The sequence below is a fragment of the Podarcis liolepis genome (genome assembly GCF_965112155.1).
Source record: "Podarcis liolepis genome assembly, chromosome: 4".
Taxonomy (NCBI): domain Eukaryota; kingdom Metazoa; phylum Chordata; class Lepidosauria; order Squamata; family Lacertidae; genus Podarcis; species Podarcis liolepis.
The window spans coordinates 49,917,507-49,932,816 of NC_139558.1; the positions used below are offsets into that span (position 1 = coordinate 49,917,507).

A 15,310-nucleotide genomic window follows, 5' to 3' on the forward strand; every position below is an offset into this window, starting at 1 on the left:
TTATAGTGTAATAGGGAAATTCTAGTTAGGTTGCTCAGAAGAAAGCCCTGCCGAGGTAGACAGGGCTGACTTTCAGGTAAGTGTATACAGTATTAGACTGTGTTTGATATTTTAGGAAATTGGGCAGTTTTGAAAAAGCCCATGTTTCCATTATGTAAAACTACTGACATACACTCTTTCGACAGGCGAGTTTAGATAAATACAGAATTATTAATACGAGAAGTCTCCCAAAGCGGTCCTTGGGGAAGCAAAGCAAAACATTTCAACTTTGCATTTTCTTCCTTCCGGGTGTACTGAGGGGAGCTGAAGACTCGTGAAAGTGCATTAGTTAGGGTATGTGTGTGTGAGAGAGTATGGCGTTTGTTGTTTTTCTCCCGTAAGCGCCAGGAAACGTTTATACTGTATTTGCGCTGCCCTGTTTTCCACAGCCCAGGCTCGCCGCTCTCCACCCTAACACGTGTCTATTCTCAGGAAAGGTAATCAGCAAGGAAAATGGAGGAAGCCCTCCCGAAGCGGTCTCTGTCACACGTTCTCCCTGGAGTCAGAGGCTTCCACGCACACGGAAAGGCTGCTTTCTGCTTCGGGCTGAAGAAACACATTAACTTGGGAGTCGCTTTTTTGTGAGGGGGGGGGGAGTGCGGAGGCCTAATGCGGGGCTTGCTGCTCCCTGACCCCACTTCCTAGGAAAGGGGAAGGCGCCTGCCCACGGAGCCCCGAGCCCGGACTGGCTTTCTGGAAGTCGTCCCCTCGCCCCTCCCGCGGCCAATTACGGCGGGTCGCTCCTCCGCGGCGGCAACTTAACGGTTCGCCCTCGCTGAGAGGGACTCGGGGGAATGTCGCCGCCGCCGCAGAGGAAACGGAGCCACTGCGCCCAAGGCGGCCGCGCGCAGGCTTAGCAGGGGACGCCCCGCCGCCGCTTCGCGAACCGCCCCCTCAGAGGCGTCCCGGCGGGCTCGGCTCCAAGCCCCGGCCCACTCCTCTCTCTCTCGCTCGCCTCGCGCGCACACGCACCGCGCAAGGGAAGCCATTATTATTCGTTGGTGCCAGAAGAACCACGCCCCAGACCCGGCCCAAGGGAAGGCGGGAGGAAAGCAGGGCGGGGGTCGCAGCCGTTGGCCGAGAAGAGCGCCCCCTCCCCGCACCCTTCTGCGCAGGAGGCGTCCGGCGACGGGGGCAGTAACAGCCACGCGTGTTTTCACGCGCACAGGCTCCCTAGCAGCGTCTCCAGACCAGCCGCCTGTTTAAGCGCAGCAGCCATTTATGCGCACGCAATCCCAAACCTATTCCCCCTCGAGCAACTGCTGGCCGCCGCCGCTGGGGCCTCCCCGCACCTAATTTAAAGGCCGCATACAAACTTGCTGCTACTTCGGTAACTGACAAAGTTGCTTGATTGACTCACTGACGGTTGAATAACAGCCCATAGTGTACATAAATCCCGCCCTCTCAACCAATGGCGTACGGCCAGTGATGAGGGCGGAAGCCGAAGAGATAGGGGAGAAGCGACTTAAGCTTCCGGTTTTCGATTGACGTTCTGTAAGACTCCTCCACTAGTGGGGAAAGAGTCCTAGACGCAGGGGCTGCGCGGAAACCAACCTCAGATAAAATAGAACCGGGTTACACGGCCCCATTTCGTTGCAGGTTTTAAAGTTATCGTGACAGTTCTCCCACAATGGTTTCTGCTCGTTGGATGGGCCTGCGCCCTCATTCAGTGTTGAATTGCTTTTTTTAAATTATACAATACAGTTTTGGAAATTCAGTTCTCCCCCGTCTTGCTCCCAAGTCGTGCTACACAACTGGGAGAATTTAAAGCACATCTCACTTCTTAAGCAAACGGTATGATTCGTTAGGCCGACGGAAACGAGTTTGTAACCAGTTATGTAACGCATCTATATAGCAGTACAGTATATAAATTTCGGTAAATAAATAAGTGGGCCGCTTAAAAAACTGAACAGAAAAGGAAAGTGTGTATCTGGCCACATAAATGAAGAGGGCTGGTGTATAGGTCCTTTAACACACAAAAGTACACGTTTGACCTCGTGCCCTGACAAAACTGAAACGGGTTGATACGGAATAATGAATCTACGAATCTCATGATTAGAAATATACTCTCGTTTTTCATATCCTGTGTTGTTCGTCCGTCCGAGAACCAATTTGCTCTTTGAAAGTCGGCAAAGCAGGTAAAAATTCAACAGTGCAGCTTTTTACATCTCTATGAACAGGGAAAGGCCACATGCGTTGAATTTCTGCCTGCAGAACTACCTAGAAACCACAACACAGTAAATGCCAACGTTTTTAAATCCTGAGTAACTTGGCTTCTCAATCCCTGCCCTTCTTCCGCGCGGGAGGTCATAAGGCTTTCAAAGCCCTGCCAGACTCTGAATGACATGAAGAAATGCTTCCGCAGAAACCTCTGCTGTCTCTATCCGTTGAATATCTGTCTCGAAAATGTGGATGCTGTGCCGACAGGGTGTGAGGAAGGTTTGGCTCCTTTTCTACTTTTTAGAAAAGTAGAGGAAGTTTCTAACGCCACCCGCCCCGCCCCGGCACGGCCACACATGGAGGATTCCGCGCTCCGGCTGCAATCGGGGTACCCGAAGTACACCTTCCCAACTCCGCAGCGTAGCCGCTACGTGAAAGGCAGCGCGGCTACCAAGCTCGAGCGTAGCGGTAGAGGAGCGCTATGACTGACGTAAGTCAACAAAGGTCACGTGGGCGCGGCTGGGCGCGGCGATTGGCTGCGTGGGCACAGGCAAGCGGGGTGGGGAGGGGGGGTCACGGTGGCGGCGTGGGGTTCGCTGTGTGACACAATTACAACAACTTTGTGCAGCTGCTGGGGAAGTTTGTACAGGCAACAAATACACCCCGCGCGGGCGCGCGCGGGCCCCTGTCACTCCGACTCCACTCACTCCTCGCCGCCGGGGCTGGCGGCTCAGCAGCGATGTAAACACTGCTCCGCCGCCGCCGCCGTCACCGCCGCCAGCAGCAGCAACAGCAGCCGCCTCCTCCTCCTCCTTATTCTCCTCCCCCTCCTGCCTCCCCCCGCGTCTCCAGCGCTGGGGCTCCTTCCCTCCCTCCCTCTCTCCCTCCCTCCCTCCTCCTCCTCCGAGCAGCGGGGCTCCCCCCCGCCTCTCCCTCTCCCTCCCCCTCCCTGCCGGCTGTTGTTGTTGTAATAAAAGTTGTGTTGGTGGCGTGTGTGTGTCGGGCACCCCGCCCCGCCCGGCACTGGGGGGGCCTTGGGGTGGGCGCGCGGGGAGGGGGGGCCTTGCGATCGCGAGTTAATTGCGCTGCGTTTCCATGAAATCGTGTGGAGTGTCGCTCGCCGCCGCCGCCGCCGCCGCCTCTACTGCTTCTTTCGGTGATGAGGAAAAGAAAATGGCGGCGGGGAAAGCGAGCGGCCAGAGCGAGGAGGACTTCGCCAGCCTGACAGCGGAGGAAAGAGAAGTCCTCGCCGGCCTCGACAGGTACCCCCAACGGCAGCATCCGCGCTCCGGCTCGTCCGGTGTTCTCGCTCGGCCGGGGTGTGTGTGTGTGTGTCTTGTGTGTGTGCGCGTGTGTGTGTGTGGGAGAGAGAGAGGGGAATATAAAAAAGAGCGGCGGCGGTTGTGGTGCTCTCGTCAGGTCGGAGCGCGGGCGGCGAGCGCGAGGGAGCGGATGAAGGCGTCCGTGTGGGGCGGGCGAGGGGGGCAGCCTCTCGGCGGACGCGGCTGTTTTTCTCAGCCTGTCTCTCTCCCGTCTCCCCCCTTCTGCAGCCGACTCTTCGGATTTCAGAGGCTTCATGAAGATGGCGCCAGAACGAAGGCCTTGCTGTTAAAGGTAAGGGGGGATTGGGCTCCGGTGGGGGTGGGGAGGAGGCAACCGACGAGGGAGCCACCCTCCCCTCGCGTGTGTTGTGTGGGCTTGTGTGTGTGCGTGTGTGTTGTGTGTGTGTGGGGAGCAGAGCTGGAGGAATTAAACCGCTGCCGCCGCAGCAGCAGCGCGCCCGTGGGACTCGCCAGGAGACTTGGGTCGAGCCTGCCCTGCGTGGCCACCACCTCTTTCCCTGGCTTTCGGACGAGAATGGCTCTCTTGGCGCGCGTGTGGTGCCCGGAGGTGCCTCCCTCTGCTCCCCTGTGCGCGGAGGGGGAAGAGAGGGGCGCGTGGAGTGGAAAGCTGCTCTCGGTCACTTTCTGGGCTTTGTCCAAAAAGTAGGACAGAGAGTGCCTGCGCATCTGGCCTGAATCCCTCCAGCTGGGAGCAACCTCGCGAATAATCGGGAGATCGGGCGTTCCTTATCTGCCATTGGCCACCTTGGACCTCCTTCCCCCCCCCTCCTGGTTTTTTAAAGCCCTTTTGCTCATATTTACTCATAAAGCTGGAAAGGACCGAAGCGGCCCAACTTAATTCATATAAGCACGAAAGAAGGGCTTTAGAAGAAGCGGGATCCCTTTTCTTCCATGGTGTGTCACTTTGGGGAGTCAGTCGCCAAGTGATTTGTTTACTCTCGAGCCATCTTCCTCCCAAAGTGCATCTTCCTTGAGTGAGTCTTCTCTCCCAGGCTTTTCGCCTCATCATGCTGTTTTGTCAGGCCATGGGGGAGAGGCTGTTGCTGCTCACCTGAGCGTGTGAAGAGAAATCTTGTTCCTATATTTAAAAAAGTTCTTGGTCCTGTCATTTAGTTAACTAATGGCTGCTCCTGACTGCCCAAGATGGCCGGATAGGGAGGGGAAAGAACAGGGTGGGAGGAGGTAAACAGGGAAATAAATAGTAGGGATGAATATGTATATCAGTTGAAGAGTGTGGCTTTTTGGAGCTGCAAATCCCACTAATGTATTGAGAGCTCCTGCCTCCGGTTTTCTAAAGTAGAATATTGCACTTTTACAGCATGGATAAACGGCATCAACCTGTGGAGCATGCAGCTAGATATGACCATTTAATTTTCTGGACAGTTTTAACCATTATTATGCTGCAAGAAAGGCTATAATGCTGATTCATTTGACACTGCATTTTCAGAGCTAAGGTCTATATTTTGACATCTTAATGTTTTGGACTGGATATAAATGAAATTATTTCCTTATTTTAAAATTGGCATTCCCATTTGGATTTAATAGTCTACTTTAGACCTTAATGCTTGCTTACATTTTTTTCCTTTTGGTGTAACTGGTGAACTTACTACGTTGTGAATGATTTTTTACGTGGGTATGTCTGTTTTGTTTTATGTAATGGCACTTTCCTCTGTTCTATTGGCTTTCGTTGCAATGTTAAAATAGACAGGTTCTCCAAAGCATTTAATGTTTAAGTAGTTATTTTAATTTTTAAAAAATCTGCTGTGCGTATATAGTTTCTGGTATGTTAGAGACTATCAGAATTTGAAATCTTACTGAAAACTGTTTTAGGATAAGACACATATGTTTAAAAAAATGGATGAGTTTCTGCTGCTTAAAATGTTAGGCCGCAATCTGCAAAGATGAACAGCCTGAGTACTTTTGGTATTGTGTTCTTTTTAATATCACACAATATAACTGTAATGTGTTTTCATTTTTCTTGCATATTTAGTTCACATGTGTATTTATCTTTTGTATATAACTTGAGGCTTAGGTTCTTGTGACATTATTAAAACAGAGTTTGGTACTTGTGGATTTTAAGGGTTAGAACTGAGAAGGTTTCTTTTCCTATTGAGCAGAGCCCAACAATTGGGTAACATTGCTAGAGTATACATGAAAATGGATAGTATATTGTTATCTTGTCATTGTATGGTTTGGATTGACGTTTCTGAATATGAAAATATATTCAAGTTAACCCTATGCATGCTTACTCCAAAATAAGTCTCATTGAGTTGGTTAGGGCTTACTCCATGGTAAGTGGGGACAGTATTATAGCCTAAATTAAAAGTATGCAGAAATTGCAAACTAGGGCAGATGGATTTAAAACAGATGGGTTCTGTTGAAAGAGTGATGTCCCAGGCCTTATGTGGTTGGGGGCTTAATTTCCAGAATGGGCTGTCACCAGGCAAAGATTGCAGTGAAGAGCTTCATTGAAAGTTGGTCATAGTCAAACATGTGTATAAATGTAAAGCTCATGGCTGACATAGCAAAAAACCAGTAAGTTCACCAATAGTTTGTGTCAAAACCATGGATGGTGCAACAATTTATGCCTTATGTGTAGTAGGTAATGGTCATGGTGTAGAACTCTTCATTCTTAGATGATAACGCCAATCCAAACCATCTGGGAACGAAGTGCTTCCTCTGAGTTATAATAGTTTTTTAAAAGGCAAGATCTAAGCAGCCAGTTGAACACTTCAGTCATTTTTAGGTTTCAGCCTGGGTTCATTTACATTGTTCATCAGTAGTTCTGGTGAGGGCTGTGGGCCTTTTCAGATGCACAAGGCCAGGCCTATGAGGTGCTGAACAATTTCAGAGGAAAAACTGCCTGTGTGGAGAGTCTGACTTTTGTGTCAGAAAATAACTAGGTTCTATTTTGCTATTGAGCAAAGTATCACTGAGTTGTGGGGGAACCTAAACGACTTTCCTGTTGGGTTACTTCCTGGGTCCATGATAATCCTGAGATATCTGTCCTATGGATTGGCATCTTTAAGTTTTTTGTCATAGTTACTCGCTCAGGTAAGCTTGTGGTTTATGATAGGAGCAAGTTCATAATGTGGTCATTATTCTGAGTCTATTTTACTCCCCCTCCCCCACTGTTAGTTTTTTTTTTATGTAAACAGTGTTGCTTCAAGTTTGCTAATCAGTACAGTTTTAGAACATGCAAGTACCTTTAAGTGTATGGTACCTAGTGACAACAATGGCAGTCTCTCAGGAGCACTTTTCTAGGCCTGTTGTAAGAAGTTCCACTGTTTTTGTTGGATATGAAAATTATATGCTTCTTGATCTAAGGTGCAGAAAGGGATATTTAAATTATGATATATCATATATGTCTGATTCTGCTCTTAATTTCCCCATGCAGAATGCATTTTCTACTCTGTAGGGGGGGGGACAACACAGGAATATGCGTTTTGTACTTCTCATACCAAGTGAAATACTAGTGTAAACAAATCCTCAGGGTCCGATTTAATGTTTACAAGCAGTTCTTCATTTGAAGCATTGAGCTGATAGGAAAAAGGTGTTGCAAATATTTCCCTGATACCCTGCTTTGGATAAGGCTAGTGCATCTGCTTCTGTTCTTAATATGGGGGCAGGGCAGTATGATGACTCTTACTTCCTGGCTTGCAGTTAGGCATTGGTGGGTGTATATGATAAGCAAGCTTCTGCTATTGCACTCTGGTTTTTGGATCTTCTAGTTCCTCTGTGCACTTGCTTAGGTTTCTATTTGTGCTGCAGCAATTGTTTTGTTATACTGTAGACCTTATTCTAATGAGGTTTGTGATAGTATGGTGCGCGAACCTTTCAGGCTTAAAGGGCACGTTAAAGAAGTATGGTAGGCCCAATATTATCCTGGGTCACCCCTCCCCCATGCACAATTAAATATAAGAAATTCTAGTATAAAATCTATTTATACTGCTGACTAGTGTGCCAACTAGATTCAGTACGTTGAATAACTGTGTGTAAATACATTGCATTTATATTTCCTTATAAAGTATGTGTAAAGGTAATGTTCATTGCATATTAGGACCGAAGCCTAAATATTTAAATATCTATACCCATGTTTGTAGGTTGGTGTTTTCGCCTTGCAGCAGAGGGCAACTTCTTTCTCACTCATACCCAGAGGTTTATATCCTAATGTCAGTGATAATATATTGCCAAGGAAGCTCTTAAGTAAGGTTTTACTGTTATGCAATGAGAGGTATGCCTATGCGTAGGGTTAGATAGAATTTGCCATCAGATATATTCAGTGCACTTTGAATCCATCCTCAGTCATTTTTGCCAGTACTTTGTATAATGTTTATGGTTTGTTACCCTAATGTTTCATGGGAATTCTTGTTTACTGTTGGAACAACTTTGTTTCAAAGACAGTTGCATGGAGTGAAATGTATTTTATTTTAAGGTCTCCACTACAGTTTCATGCATTTTAGTCTTCTGTTTATTTTATTTTCTCTCTTTTCTAAGGCAGCAATTCACTGGTACATTGGGTGTGTATACAGTGGTACCTCGGGTTACATACGCGTCAGGTTACAGACGCTTCAGGTTACATACTCTGCTAACCCAGAAATAGTACCTTTGGTTAAGAACTTTGCTTCCGGATGAGAACAGAAATTGCGCGGCAGCAGCAGGAGGCCCCATTAACTAAAGTGGTGCTTCAGGTTAAGAACAGTTTCAGGTTAAGAACGGACCTCCGGAACGAATTAAGTATGTAACCAGAGGTACCACTGTATAACAGAAGTCATATTGACTGAAGTTAGTATGACAGTAATTGACTATGTTTTTATTTAGTGCATTGATAAAATTAGGCCATAACCAATAGGTTTGTCAATGTTTTTTTAATAGAATGTAATGGACATACTGTTCAAGGAATGGATACACTAAGTTTCATTCTGTTAATTTATTTTTGCAATTATTCAATATAATAGTCTAGTTTTGCAAACACATGTGTGACTAGGATTATCAGAGAATGTGTAACTTATTGTTAGGTCCTTACTGCTTCTATTTGGAAATAAATCAGATTGATTTCTCGTGGATTTTTTTTTCTGTTTGGTGATACAGGATGGTTAAAAAACCAATATTTTTTAAAAATAGATTTCGCTTAGTCATATTTTGGTAATGTTGTGATCTGAGGTATTTAGACAGTGATATTCTGTAATTTATTTATTTGTTGCATTTCTAAAAAAGTAAGCCGTTTCAAGTTCCATGTAAATTGAATTGATGGTTTAACAACAAAAAAGGAAATATCTCTTGCAGGACAGAATCAGCTTCTCATTGTGACATAAGCTAGACATTGCCTTACAGAAATTTGATTTCTCACTTTCCCCATGCAGCTCAGAAGTCTCTTCTGAATATCCTGCAAGTCTTTTGTTGAATGTGTGGTCATATTGCATTTACACAAGGAGTTCTGGAAAATGTCCTGCAACCCTATGCTTGTTTTCTCAGAATTAAGTCCTACTGGTTTCAGAGGGACTTAACTCCTAGGTAATGCATAGGACTACAGCCTTAGAAATGTGACTTCTCATGTGGAGCTCATTCTGTGACTCCCTGGATTGAGGCCTAATCTAGCTACAATAATGGAAACTTTCCTACAAACACTATGAATCAGAATGATCACTGAGATACCAGTGATAGTCCTGTACCTGTAAGAGATTTCTGTAGGAATGCCATTACTGGTGGCATTTTATACTTGGATAGAATGCAAGTCTGGAATGATCAAAATTAGATAGACATCATATGCAGGTTGGCACAGGTCTAAGGAAGCAATATTCCAAAATGGTCACTGGCCATCCTCCTATTGTGCATCTACATCCATAAAATTTATATCAAACTATAATTAGGGAGTGTTTCATTATATTATATTATTATCATTTTCACTAGTTATCATTTATTTTATTTTATTTTATTTTATTTCATTTCATTTATATCCTTCTCTTCCTCCCAGTGTGGCAAACATATCAATAACAATAAAAACATTCTAAAAACAGTTAAAAACAATCATTCTTTCAATCAATGATTCCAGGGTTTCACAAGAACATGGTGCCATCATGCCTAAATAAGAGAATAAAGAACTAGGGGTGTGCACCCTTAAATAAGCTTTGGACCATCAAAACTGATACACCCATACAGCCAAAGATTGTAATCTAAGAGGTGATGCTATACTTTAGGCCAGTACTTAATTTGGAGAGTGTGTACGTGTGTGTACACATGTACCAAGAATAGCCGAAATATGTAAAAATGCATAAGAAACTTGAGTGTGCTCCCTAAATTAAGCTTTGACACACCCCAATTAATATATCCACACATCCCAAAAAGTCTTTTTTCTTTTTGGGCATCAATAGTGATCTTTTTCTTTTTCTTAAAGTCTGTTCATGGAAATATGAAGGAATAAATATATACATCATTCTAGATCATTTTTTGTCATTGTATATTAAAGTATAAATCTTGGAGTTAGCTAGTTCTTTTCAGCCACCTTATGTTTTGGCATATGGCCATAAGATAGCTACATCATTTTTAGACAGTCTGCTATTACATTTTCAGAATTACAACTTGTATTTCATTTGAGTATATATTTTTAAGAGAATCACAATTTTTGGATCTCTTGTTCACATTCATATTTTCCATTTTTCTCTAATAGGAAGTATACTGAATGATTATAATAATTCAGCCTTTTAATCTCTACTTGATTTAAATATATATATATACACACACACATACATATACATACACATACATACATACATATATAATTTTAGAGAATAATTTTATATATACAGTTTTATAACTTGCTATTATAACTAGATCTGAACTATTTGGGAGCACTCTGATGAATGGGTTGCGGAAGCACCTTAAAAAGCTAAAGTTTAGAATGACTGCAGTTTTAATTTGCTTGGCAAACTAAAAGCTGAAGGTGGAATTACAGGCCTTAAATTTTAGTGCAATTACGATTCAAACAATAAACATATTTTCTTATCAGATAGGATTCAGATTGCTTTACTAATATAGATTAAAGGTATTGCTCATAGAAGGGATAGACTCCTTAAGGATAATTTCTTGAGTTCTCTGTGTCCAGCGTTATGGATTCCTGAAGGCCTTCATTGGTGCTGTGTGTATGGTAAATTATGATGTGAAGCATTTAGTTGTTTGTAAGAACCTGTGGATGGAACTTCCTCAGCAGTTATTACAGTTGTGGTTACCACAGTCAGTGAGGGAAACCAGTGCTTTATTTTTGAAAGACCTTTTCTCCTTGGTTGTAGGAGGAGTGGCAGTTAACTAAAGGACTATAGTGGTGCTCATCGTTCCCTTGTGAACACTTCTCTTGGATCTTGTAAATCAATGGTTGCAACTAATCTAACCCAACAGGCTATTTAGTAAGAGAATGGGAACAAACCCCCACCCTCATGTACCTGCTGACAAGATTAGCCACAGTTTGTACTCATTGTGTGAAATAGATGGAAGTGAGAGGAAAATTCTAAGGAGTGAGAAGCGGGGGTAAACCCTCCTCCTGTTTCATGCTCATGTCTGACTTCACTTCATTGCCATTTACTGGAAGGGTTAGACTGAGACGCACAGGTATATGAGGACAATAATTTCCATACACTGTTCTGTTTTTGTGTGTTCCTGATTATGTTTCATTCAGGAAGTAACTAGGGGTTTGTTACGTTATTGTCAGTCTGCTAGTAGTAGTTAGGACTAGGCACTTAACAGTGGTGCAGAGGAGCCATCTTATGAAGCGGAATTGATATTTACTGAGTGGGAACAACACAACAAAACTACAGTAGTACCTCGGGATGCGAACGGGATCCATTCCGGAGCCCCATTCACATCCTGAATAGAATGTAAGACGCGATGGTGCATCTGCGCGGGACACGTTTTGCCACTTCCGCGCATGCTCGTGACGTCATTTTGACCGTCTGTGCATGCGCGAGTGGCGAAACCCGGAAGTAACGCGCTCCGTTATGTCTGGAGTGCAACCCGAAAGCGCTCAACCTGAAGCACATTCAACTCGAGGTATGACTGTATCTGAGATCCAGTAATGTACAAGTAACTCCCTAAACAAGCAGAAATGGCTCCAGTATCCAAGTTCTAAATGTGGGTATTATTTCATGATCTTACTATATTCGATAATACCTGTTAGGGATTGATTAGCTGCTTGTGCGTAAAAACGTGCTCCCTCAGAGTTTGTGCGACCCCACAAACCTCCGTGTGTGACGGAGCTCCTCAGACATGTCTGCTCTAGTCACTAGTAGAGTCCGACAGTGGCTGTCTGCGGAAGCGTTTCCAGCAAAGGAGCTCCTTAACGGAAACGCGTCTCCTGGACTCACGGCGTGACAGTTTCCGGCGAGGTGTGGGTCTCCCTATGGGAGACTCAGATACCTCCCCACTGTTCTCGCTGGAAGCGTCCCTGAGCCCTCCCTCCTGCTCGCATTCCCTCAGAGACCCACTCCTCCCCCTGCTGGTCCCTGCTTCAGCTGTTGAGTCTCTTTCTTCCTCCCTGAGTCCCTCCACCACCTGATGCTCCGATGGCAGTTCCCTGACATCCACCTCCCCTCCAGGGCCCCCTTCACCCCCTCCCATTTCCTCTCCCCTGGGAGGTGAAGGGCTAAAACCCCGAAAAGAATCTTCCTCATCTTCCGACGTCTCGAACCATTCCCTCCATCGATCGTCGTCCTGGCTCGCTGAATCCTCTTCCTCTTCAGAATCTGGGAACCCCTCCAACTCCTCTTCCTCGTCGGTGGTGGCAAAGTATTCCCTTCGGAACCTCGCTACAGGCTGAGGTTTACGTGGGAACCTCTGATGAAAAGTCTCTATTAAAACTTCGTCATTGACATCCTCTGCCCTAACCCGGGTGTTTTCCGACTCCGGTTCCCCTTCCCACATTACCAAATACTCTACTTGATCTCCCTTCCACCTGGAATCGAGGATCTCCGCTACATGGTAGCTGTGTTCCTTCTCCTCCATTGCTGGTCCCCTTGTGACCCTCCCTTCACTGTCTCCTCTATACGGTGACAGCAACGACCTGTGAAAAACTGGGTGCAGCTTCATGTGGTTCGGTAACCGGAGCCTGAAAGCCACTGGATTGACCTGCTGCATGACTTCAAACGGACCCAGCCTTTTGGGTCTTAATTTCTTACAACCTCCTTTGAACGGCAACCCTTGGGTTGACAGCCACACCTGGTCCCCCACCCTGATGCTTTCACCTTCCCTTCGGTTTTTGTCTGCCTGCCTCTTATATTCCTCCTTAGCCCTGTTTAAGTTGAGTTGGAGCTGGCGATGGATCGCTTCCATTTCTTCAACGAACTGTTCTGCAGCTGGAACGCTCCAGTTCTCCCCCTCCCCCCCTGGGAAGGCTCTGGGATGGCACCCGTGATTAGCCAAAAAGGGGCTCATCCCCGTGGACACGTTCTCTGCATTGTTGTAGGCAAATTCTGCCAACGCCAGCTTCTCCACCCAATCATTCTCTCTGTCATTAACATAACACCTCAAATATTGTTGGAGAACCCCATTTGCTCTTTCCGCCTGCCCGTTGGTTTCTGGATGACGGGCCGTTGAAAAATTAACCTCTACATGCAGTAAGCTCATGAGCTTCCTCCAGAACCTGGAAGTAAATTGTTTCCCTCGGTCTGAAACCACCCTCAAGGGGGCGCCATGCAACCGAAACACATTCTCTACAAACAATTTGGCTGTTTCTTCTGCTGTGACCGCATGTGAGCAGGCTATAAAGTGGGCCATTTTAGTTAACAGGTCTACTACAACCATGATGGCTGTTTTCCCTCTAGACTTTGGCAGATCAGTCATGAAATCTATTGCCACTGCTTCCCACGGTCTTTCAGGTGTGGGCAGTGGTTCTAATAAACCAGCCGGCGCCCGCCTCTCCCCCTTGGCTCTTTGGCATTGTTCACACCCTCTCACATACTCCCGCACATCTTCCCTGACCTTGGGCCACCAAAATTCCCTGGTAACCAGCCACATGGTCTTGTGTTGCCCAAAATGCCCTGCTGTGGGGCTATCGTGCAGCTGCTTGAGTACCTTCTCCCTCAATTCCCCTTCAGGTATATATAACGCTCCCTTATAATACAATGCCCCGTTTCTCTCCTCAAAACCACCGGATTTGTCTTCCTCCCTCCTGAGATCCCTGAGTTTGTCCTGGGCGTATGCATCCTGCACCGTACCCTCTACCAATTCCCTTTGCCCCACCAAAGTCGCCCCACACACCCAGCGGTCCTCTGGAATGATATGGGTTTCTTCGGGTGCTCCCTCCCCCTCCAAATATTCAGGTTTGCGTGAGAGAGCGTCCGCCCTAACATTCTCTGGGCCTGGCACGTAACAAATCTCAAAGTTAAATTTGGAGAACTCCTGGGCCCATCTCAACTGCCTTTGGTTGAGCACTCGCGCAGTTCTCCAATACTCCAGATTTTTATGGTCCGTGCACACTTGCACCTTATGTTGTGCACCAACTAGCAGATGCCTCCATCTCCGGAACGCCTCATGAATAGCAAGAAGTTCTCGGTCGTACACCGTGTAGTTCCTCTCGGATTTGTTCAGCTTTCGCGAAAAGAAGGCACACGGTCGCCACTCTGACTCCTCCTTCCCCGGCTGCAGAAGAAGCACCGCCCCTATGGCTCTGTCAGATGCGTCTGTTTCAACCCTTAGCTTCTTTTGTAAATCCACATGCAGAAGTTGTTCTTCAGAGGCGAAGGCCCTTTTCAGCTCCTCAAACGCTCGCTCCGCCTCCGCCGTCCATACAAACTTCTTTTTACTGCTGAGACAGTCAGTGATGGGCGCCGTCAGATGGGCGAAGTTGCGGATGAACTTACGATAAAAGTTTCCAAACCCTAGGAACCTCTGCACATCCTTCTTGGTTTTGGGTGTTTTCCATTCCAGCACTGCCTGTACCTTGCCGGGATCCATGGCCAATCCCTTGTCTGACAGGCGGTACCCCAGGAATTCCACCTCCTTGGTATGGAACCGACACTTCTCCAGTTTGACCCACAGCCTGTTGGCTTGCAGTCTGCTCAACACTTCTCTGACGTCTCTCACATGTTGCTCCTCATTCTCCGAATACACCAACACATCATCTAGGAAAGCAACGCAATTCTTGTAGAGCAAAGGACCCAGTACGTGGTTCATAAAAGATTGAAAACACGCTGAGCCTGCTTGTAATCCAAATGGCATAACGAGGTATTCAAATGCCCCCAAAGGGGTAAACATGGTGGTTTTCCATTCATCCCCTTTCCTTATGCGTATCAGGTTGTACGCCCCCCTTAGATCCAGCTTTGTAAAAATCTTTCCCTTCCTCACCCTGGTCAAAATATCATCAATCCTGGGCATAGGGAAAGCCACCGGTTCAGTCACTGCATTTAACCTCCTAAAATCACATACAAGTCTCGGCTTGTCCGCGTTTTTTTTGTCCACAAAAAACACTGGGCTACCCCCTGCTGCTTTGGACTCTCTGATGAAGCCTCTCTTCAGGTTCTTGTCAATAAACCCTCGCAACTCCTGCATTTCTCTGTCTGACATGGCATACAACTTGCCCACGGGAAGCTGTGCTCCAGGGAGTAAATTGATCTGGCAATCAAAGGGTCTATGAGGTGGTAGTTGGTCAGCTTCCTTCTCGCTGAACACGTCGCTGAGATCTGCATACTGTGGTGGTACCTTCACCTTCTCCATTACTTCAGTCCCTGCTAGGGTGGCTTGGGCCCCTGCTGAACCCTTTTCCCCTTTGCAGTGTTCTAAGC

At 46.4% G+C, this 15,310-nt stretch overlaps 1 protein-coding gene across 4 annotated transcripts in view; it reads left to right on the forward strand.

Annotated features, from left to right (window-relative positions):
- Window positions 1–2,756: 2,756 nt before the first annotated feature.
- The window catches only part of KDM6A (lysine demethylase 6A), a 104,477-nt gene continuing 91,923 nt past the window's right edge, over window positions 2,757–15,310 (forward strand). For 3 of the 4 annotated variants that reach the window (XM_083498410.1, XM_083498407.1, XM_083498409.1), the window contains exons 1-2: window positions 2,780–3,461; window positions 3,750–3,813. In XM_083498410.1, the coding sequence (XP_083354536.1) occupies window positions 3,295–3,461; window positions 3,750–3,813 (231 nt within the window). In that variant the 5' untranslated portion in view covers window positions 2,780–3,294. Of the gene's footprint in view, window positions 3,462–3,749; window positions 3,814–15,310 lie in introns of all 4 variants that reach the window. The other variant, XM_083498408.1, reaches the window with a different exon arrangement.